The sequence below is a fragment of the Epinephelus fuscoguttatus genome, linkage group LG5 (assembly GCF_011397635.1).
Source record: "Epinephelus fuscoguttatus linkage group LG5, E.fuscoguttatus.final_Chr_v1".
Classification (NCBI taxonomy): Eukaryota; Metazoa; Chordata; class Actinopteri; order Perciformes; family Serranidae; genus Epinephelus; species Epinephelus fuscoguttatus.
In genome coordinates, this window is record NC_064756.1 from 39,176,552 (window position 1) to 39,185,530 (window position 8,979).

General features: G+C 40.0%; 1 protein-coding gene across 1 annotated transcript; it reads right to left on the reverse strand.

The window, feature by feature from the left end:
• Window positions 1-1,964: 1,964 nt before the first annotated feature.
• Window positions 1,965-6,664, reverse strand: LOC125888938 (ras-related protein Rab-1B-like). Its single transcript, XM_049576596.1, has 6 exons — window positions 6,651-6,664; window positions 5,490-5,562; window positions 5,290-5,385; window positions 4,851-4,946; window positions 4,601-4,732; window positions 1,965-2,708 (listed from the first exon to the last, which is right to left on the reverse strand). Exons 1-6 carry the CDS (start codon window positions 6,662-6,664, stop codon window positions 2,475-2,477), a joined length of 645 nt encoding a protein of 214 aa, XP_049432553.1. The 3' UTR covers window positions 1,965-2,474.
• Between the last annotated feature and the right edge of the window lie 2,315 nt (window positions 6,665-8,979).

Below are 8,979 nucleotides of genomic sequence, written 5' to 3' on the forward strand. Positions count from 1 at the left end.
TTTCCCAAATTTGAATGTGCATTAAAGGGATCACTGTGGCACAGTGCATACTGACAAATTAAAGCCTCCCTTTATCCTGCAACCACTGCCTGCTTGGTCAGCCCGTCTTAGTTTTGAATTGTAACACTAGTAGAGGCCACTAGGTGTCAGTATCATCTAAATTTGTGTAAGCAGTGTTGATGGATACAAGAAGAAAGTGGACATGTTTTTGGTTGGACTAGACATAAATACAGGCCCTGGTTGTTGTAATAATGTCCAGCTGATTCCACAGGAATCAATCTGCAGTGACTCGTTGTGTGACTGTAAGAATCCATCACTCTGCAACAATATTGATTCATGTGAAAAATGACCCTAATATAACATACTCAGGACTGTCAGGCAATTATGAGAAATCGCTTCACATCCCCAAGTGATATTTGTCAGGCTAATATCTCCTGTGAATGTCCAGCAGTTTGTCATGATTGCAAAGACTGGATGATTTTAAACCTTTAACCATTAAAGGTTTGATCATCTGGACGCATTGAACAGCTGCTGTGCTGCTATTAAAAACTGGATGTCATTTACATAATTGAAGTTCAGCTTATTGGCTTTGAAATTATTTCAGGTAACATAACCTGCAGCAGAGGCTAAGATATCCTGACTTTAAGTACCTAGTAATAGGCATGGTCCAAAGATGCTGAATCCTATACTTTGCATAATGAAACTTGATTGCAGCTGTGTCTTTGAACTAAAAAATGACCATTGATAACGTTTTCTTGATATGTTCCTCCTAAAGATACAATAAGTAACTTACTGTGTCAAAATGTCTAAAAATAGTGAGACCAATGTAATGTCTTTGTTTGGGTGAGTATGTACACTATCCCAGACGTTTCCAACAATGTTCAAACCCAGAGAAATCCAAAACCTTAATAAAGGTCAAGGTCCCTGTCATCTGGTCGCTGCCACCTGTCAGAGGCATATCTCCTTTGTGCATGTGTCAGGGTTGTGTCTGTGTGCCAGATGCTGTCATAAATTGACTTTTTACCCAGTTTTAGCCACAATTTATTACACTTTTTTTTTTATTAGATCTTAGTCATTTTTAACTACATGTTTTAATCAGATGAAGGATTTCACTCATATCAGAGAAACAACTGATCAAACAGTTGCAGTTGCTTGGCTCCAGCCCCTGCTGCGCCAAACAGCAATGGAGAAACTTATTTTTACTATGAAACTGCTTCATTCAATGTTTTTACTGGTTGAAACCACCTGACCCCTATGTTTTGGACAGGAAGATACTTCGGCTCCTGGTAAAAACCTCCTGAATTGCTGGATATTAACTCATCAGACAGACACAGTGAGCACATTGGCAGGTGCTGGCATAGCAGCCGTTCTCCTATGCGCCAAACATCATTGAAGAAAAACTGATTTTTAATGTGAAACTGCTTTATTCAGTGTTTTTACAGTTAAAACTCCCTATGCCATTTGTTTCTGAGATGTAGTGACCGATGCAGATAATTTGGCTCCCGCTAAAAAAACTCCCAAAGGATCAACACTGAAGGAATCCTTACCAGGAGAAACTAACTGCAATGGCAGCATTGTTCAGTCTTATGTTATTATTTTGACTAAGACTACTAGTGGCAGAAAATGACATACTGTCCATGTAAGTGGTGGTTCATATCCCATCTTGTACAACCAGTTGATGCTGGGGTTTTTCTACTTACTAAACTTGTAGTTTTTGTACCCTAAATCTAACAAGAGATTAAAAGGAGAGGTGAGGAATCAGAAAACGTTCATTTGTACATATTTACACATATTTTTATATGAAGTCTATTTGCCTATTTATATGTTTCAGATCTTGTAACCACATTTTCAACATCAAGAATCCTAAGATGTTTTTATTGACATAAACAACATGCATAACACAACAAAACCTGATAAATACAATAAAACACCTCTTAGGGAAATGAAGATAACTGACAGTCTAAATCACACAGGAAATGCATCTGTATCAGCAGCTAAATCTGCTAATATCACATTTTTAAATAAAACTCCTCCCATTCTGTGTGAGTATTAACAATGATTCAGATACTTATATTTTTCATTTATATTTTTCAGGTTTGCAATTCCACTTTTTGCTACTTCCATCTTTTATCTTGAGTTAAATGAGCTATACAGTAAATGTTCCTCTTCTAAAACCCCCACTGTCCTAGTTGTTCATTTGGCAGAGTTTCAAATCTTTCTATCATCTGTCCTGTTTGTCTGTGCTCCTTATATATTTAATTCAAAAAATACCAAGCTTCAAAATATACTGTAGTCAAGCTAAAAAGACATTAATTTTTTGTCCTGAAAAGTCTTTTTTTTTTGCATGTGTTTTTAGTTCAATAGCAAACAACATGTGTGTTCAGAGCACACAATCACATAGTCCTGAAACGAGACAGGTGGGTGTGTTTAAAATGACACATCTCTCTTCATGTCATCTTGGTGTCATCTCCTGCTCAGCAGCAGTTACTGGCCTCCTGCGTCTGTTTGTCCCCTCCCAGCCACAGAGGGGCGCTGTTAATCTTGGCACTTTGCGCCCTGGCCTCTTTTGACTCACCCTGCATCCCCCCTCCCTCACTGGCCAGGCGCTTGTGGATCTCAGAGGCCATGGTCAAGAAAGCCCTCTCTACGTTATCAGAGCTCTTGGCGCTTGTCTCCAGGAAGGGGATCTTAAGAGAGGAGGCCAGGTCCTGCAGAGAGACGGAGGAGAAGGAAGCAGGGATAGAGGAAGGAATCCATCATCACAAATCTGCAATATGCAAACACAGCTCTATTTAGAAGTAAAGCATTAGCAGTAACATGTATTTAGTTTGCTCTATTTATCTGCCTGTATTTGTTGTTGTTACTGAACCTTTGTGCTGCACACAACTGAAGAGCTGCTAAACAGATTTTCGCTGTTCTGAACACAATGACAATTAAGATCTATTCCATGTGCTCACAAATTAAAAGTGAGTAAGCACTCACTGTGAAAATGAATTGCTCCAGAGTCTTGAATTATTAATGAGTTGATATGTAAGAAATTTAATATTGTGAATGGTACAACTGCTTTGTATTCTGTCGGGTACTTCAAAACAACACCATAATTTATGAATTACATTATGAATGGCCAACAAGTTGTCATCCCAACTTGTCAAATACTACCCCTTTGTCAGTGGACCTACATGTCAAATTATTAAAAGCTAGGTAGGTTTGTTTTGGATGTTCAGGAATGGCGTGTCATCTTATGCGTGTTACATGCATTGTGTCTTTTCAAAATACACTTCCCTTTTTCACAGGAAATGTAGTTTCTGCTTGTTACATGCATACAGTCTCCTTTCAAAATAAACTTGCAGGTAAGTAAACACTTTGTTTTTAGGTTTATTTCCTTAAGTTTAGGCAACACAAACAGAGACAAACAGCAGGTTGCCAGGGAAGTCCAGAGTTTGTTTGACCAATCCACCTCCCATCCAGCCCTCTTTATACAGACTCTCTCGCTTCTTATATTACAGTAGTTTCTGGTGGCATTATAAACTGATGCTGCTGGGTACGTATCATACCACCAAGAGGGGTGCCTCTGTGCATCGGTGTGTGATGCCAACATCCTCTGGTATTTGATGAGCTGGGAGTGAGAATTGTCTGGTATGCCATGTGACAAATCTGTAGCCATCACATAAATGTAATTGAACAATACTGTGAAACTTAGTGGAAGTCACTTCATCAGATCAAACAGTCCGCTATCCCATCAATTATGCTTGAGACGGGAACTCTGATGACTGAGTCCTCCTCAATCTTAACTGTACTTGAAATATAATTGCCAACATGGCATGCAAAACATTAGCATGCTGACACTGAAAAATAAAGCATGTAACTGCAGCCTTCCCTCTGACACCAGTATGAGGACAAACTACATTTAGCTCAACAGAGAGGAGCTACAGTAACAATGTTGGGGGTTTTTTATTCATTTTTAAAGCATTTGATCTAGTTCTCTGGAGTTTGATGAACATTACAGCCTCACAGCTATAAGACTGATGCAGCCCAGCCGGTGGAAGAAAATGTTGGCATTGTACATTTCTGCAGACAGTGAATATCTTAGATTTGCGCATTTCCTGTGTCAACATTTCCAAAGTGATGTAAAATATGAGCTGACTTTTTCATGACATGCCACCTACGGGGGATGCCTGCCAGGCTGCAGACCGCTGTTCAAGATCAACAAATAACAAAATCAGTTTTTAAGTGTGTTATTGCTGTGTTTCCAGTAGCTTCCATGGCACCCGTCGTCGTTTTTCTCGCAGAGAGGGTGCCAGGAAAAGCAATTGGTTTTTACGGAGACATCGCTGCACTTCTTGCTGGGATTGTGCCCCTGAAATCGGGTATTTTACGCCAGAACATGAACTTTTCCTAACCATAACCAAGTGCCTAAACCACATATTAACCAGAGTGTTGTTAAAATTTAAAGTTTCAACATATATGCAATATAAGAACCTGCACATACCATATCCATGGTTTGCAGAAACCTACAATGCCAACTTTTTTGGGGGTTAAGTGATGACGGGAGTTGCTTATTAGTTTTTAGCTGCTTATTGCACTGTGTGTAGCCTGTTACCTGAGCAGTGGCAGCATCCACCACTTTTTTACTAACAAGGTCAGACTTGTTTCCCACCAGCAGCCTGGAGACATTTTCACAGGCGTAACGATCTATCTCGTCCAGCCACTGTTTCACGTTGTTAAAGGACTCCTGCAGGGAAAGAGAGAGACAGAAACAAGAGCACAGGAACAGAAGGAGGAGGAGAGAAGTTAATGTTCAAACTCTCTCCTATTATGTTGAGGATGATGTGACAGAAACACACACCAACCTGCTCAGTGACGTCATAGACGATGATAATGCCGTGAGCTCCCCTGTAGTAGCTGGAGGTGATGGTTCGAAACCTCTCCTGACCTGCTGTGTCCCACTGAGGGACACACAGACGCGCGCGCGCGCGCACACACACACACACACACACACACACACACATTAAGACGGTGTGCCAGTCTGTCCTGACTCTGCAGGTACACCAGGCTTACATGATACAGTATTTTCAGAGTTTTTTGTTCTTACAAACAACATGGTGTCTCCTAATGAGAACACACTACTGCCCCCAAACACAAGACTGATAAACAAAAGCACCATTTTACACTGCCTGTTCAAGGTGGGAATTGCTGTCGTTCTGCCTTGCTGTTCTTTGTAAAAGGTACAACTGCAGAATTGGGGAAAAAAACAAGCAAAGGCAGCGTAAAGAGGGGACAAACTCTTACAATCTGTAGTTTCACTGTCTTCCCGTCCATGTCAATCGTCCTGATCTTGAAGTCGACTCCGATGGTGGAGATGTAGCTCTCAGTGTAGGTGTCATCCTGATGGGGTGTGTAACACATGATCAACAACACAAAGTAAAGTGTTAAAAAGTTAAATTTGAGTGTGTGTTGTGTTTTTTTGTTTTTGTTTTTTACAAGCCTACCGCGAAGCGTAGCAGCAGACACGACTTTCCGACTCCAGAGTCACCAATCAATAGGAGTTTGAACAGGTAGTCACTGAAGAAAAACACACACGTAGATGTACTCACACATCAGGACATTTGACATGTGTTTGGGGTCTTTTCCAGCCCAGTTGCCAGAATAAAATGTTGGCATTGTACATTTCTGCAGATCACAGATATGTTACATTCGTACATTTTATATGTATGACGGAGTTCAGATTACATGTAAATGCACTGTGTTTCTCATTAAGAGGAGGAGGGGATGGTGGATGATGTGACACCTAGGAGAGACACTTGGCAAGCTGCAGACCACTTTTCAAGACCAACAAATGTGGATGTTTTTGTACAAATGTTTAGGTCTTATCCAACCATGTTTGAAGCCACCAGACTGGATATTATAAGATGTTTTTAAAATATTTTTTAAAAAGAAGCATGATCTTTTCTTAACCCTAACCAAGTGATTTCCGTGCCTTAACCTAACCACACATTAATCACAGCATTGTTACACCACAAAACGGTAAAATGAAAGGTAAAGTTTCAACATAAATAGTTTGCAGAAATGTAAAATGCCAACATTTATTCTGGGGAGTGAGTAAAGTAACAACAGCTGTGTAAGAGAAGTCACATTTTCTTCCTCAGTTTGATGTGGGAGCTGAGCTGGCTTTAAGGACTACAATTCCCATAAGTCACAGGGGCCTAGTGATTCAGTTACCTAAAATTGTGCAGAAAATGAACTAGCCTGTTTTTTTGTAACCCTGGACACCTAATTTACAACCCTGTAACTGACAGATACCTCTGGGTCGGCTCAAACTACGGGAGATCATCAATTATGTAGTTTATATTTTATATACATGCAGGATTAAAGCAAGATATCTACGCTTAAACACAGGAAACTCCACACACAAGGTTGAGTTGTAAGTATATCGGTATTTAAATTTAGGGCAGAGTTAACACATCAGCAAACACAAGGCACAAGACTGCAAGATATCACTGTATCCAGGTCAAAACAAGGCTCTGAAATTGCCTCCTAACTTTTCATGTCAGCAGTCACTGTTAAAGAGCAGATGTCAGTGTCTACTGGTGGTGTGCATTGTATGTCTTGTTGAAGGTAACACATAGCATACAGAGAGAAACAATACTTACTATTCAGGATTCATGATCGGTGAGGTACCTCCAGGTGAAAAAAAAAAAAAAATTAAGAATCCCCGAAATTGAATCCTGAAGCTGAAAACAGGCAGATTATCTCAGACTGTGATGCTGTGTACTGTTCTGTATGTGTGTAAGAGAGTATTTGTGTGTGTGTGTGTGTATGTGTGTGTCTGTACTGTCCTTTGGAGGGCAAATGGCAGAATAAGCCGGAGCTGCCGGCTGACTGATGAGCTGACTGGTTCAGATGCATTATTTATTAATAAAGTCCAGCTCAGGTTACACTGGGGACAGCACCTGGAACCAACACACACTCACCCACACACACAGCCAGACAAACACTGCATTACAACCCTCTAAGTAGAAACTAAACTTCACCATCAACTCTTGTTTTCTGCTTTTTTCATTTAGGTGATGTTTTTGTACTGATCTGTCATTGCCATGGTGAGGTGCAGTGCACTGTGCTTCTGATCTTCACTGACATTACCTCAAACTGACAGCATCTCCTGTGCGTCATACATCTCTGAACCGACCGCCATTTTGAAACTTCCAAACAAACAACCAGGAAGTAGTTCTTCTGGAACCACCCAAAAAACTACAAATGACACAACAGCAGCATGTTAGCTGCTATCCTACATGCACCTCCCCAGAAATGTAACTACACATTGCAGTGACGCAGACCTTATTTTTGTAAACTGAAAACCATTTCCCTCAGTGGAAACAAAACCTTTATTTACTTTTATTTCACACAGATAAAAATAATAAATTTTGATTAATAATAATTTATATAATTATTAATTTATGCATGTAAAATGTCATAGGCTTGTGCTAGTAATGTTAGCGTGTTGTAAGCTGTATGTGGGGAAAAGTGTCTGGAAAGACCATTATTTTGTTGCTAATTCTTTTTAGCAATTTTACAACCCTGTTGGTATTGTACATTTGGGTATTGTAAAATGTATACATTTTATATGTGGCAGAAAACTTTACATTTCTTTTAGGACTGTCAAAATAATACATTGATTTGTATTAATTAATCACAGAAACAATAACGTGTTTAAAAAAAACAGTTCTAAGTAATTGCATTCAGTGGTGCCCTTTGACCTGGTGTGTCATTGAAGGCCACAGTGGCGTTGTCACATGATGGAAGCAGACAAGATGACACTGATTGGCCTTGTAAATGGAGCTTTAACATTTAAAATATGCCCAGATGGAACTGTTGATAGGACCACTGTTCTCTGCAATTTCTGCAGTGAGGAATTTTCCTATCATCGGAGTACTGCATGCTTGAATTATCTACTCAATGCAAAGCATGTAGCAGCAAACCCAAAGGTTCGAGCTAGCACAGCCTCTGACGCTAGCACTAGCAGTCAGCCCCGTCAAGCCACGCTTGATCAGGCGTTCAGATGCAAACTGAGTAAGTCTACCTGTGACCGACAAACTGACTCCTTTGCAAAATGGATTGCAATGGACTGCAGACCAGTTTGGGTGGAAGAGGACAGGGGGACAACTGTGGCCAAAATCCAGCAGCTGTACTACAACTCATCTGCCAAAAGTCTTTTGAACAGATTTTTTAAAATACTTTCACAGCAAAGATTGATGTAGATGATTCAGATTAATTAATCACAGAGCATGAAATTGATCACATTCATTTTTTTGATCACCTGAAAGCTCTTTATGTTTCAACAACACTGTGTTAATGTGTGTTTATTTTGAGGCACAAAAAACACTTGGTTAGGTTTAGAAAATGATCATGTTTTGGCTAATGATACCCAGCTCTGGTGCCACAATTGTCGCAGGAAATGCCGCAATGTCTCTCTAAAAACAATTGTTTTGTTGTTTGTTTGTCGTGAGCAGTTGTCTGCTGCTTGGCAGCCGTCTCACCTCAGTTTCATGCCATCCACCATCCCCTCCACCTCCGCAACAGCATAAAACTTCTCACATTCAAGCCTATATGCACACAATAGCACTCATGCACAAAGCCACTCGAACATAATGTGCACTGATCTGTCTCGTTACTGCGAAACACTCATTCCAAGAATGTAGCTGATTATTTCTCAAATGAGGGGTGAGTTGTTGTCCTCACAGCTCTGTGTTGAAGCATGGTGTTGGTATTGTAAGATCACTTCACTTAAATGATATAATGGAGCTGTTTATCTGAAGCTGTCAGCTGACCAGAGGAGGGAGTGGAGGTTGGAGCTGGTCAACTGAGTCGCACATAATTGAATATTTATACATTAAACTGTAATTTATCTTTGATTTATTGCTGATACCAAGATTCAATTGCTTCAAATGTTTTCGCACTCAGACATTTATTAAAATACTCAGG

Coding starts and splice junctions, on each gene's coding strand:
- LOC125888938 (XM_049576596.1), bottom strand. Junction 4,947..5,289: donor AGACAGTGAAACTACAGATT/GTAAGAGTTTGT, acceptor TGTGTCCCTCAG/TGGGACACAGCAGGTCAGGA. Junction 2,709..4,600: donor TGGATGCTGCCACTGCTCAG/GTAACAGGCTAC, acceptor GTCTCTCTGCAG/GACCTGGCCTCCTCTCTTAA.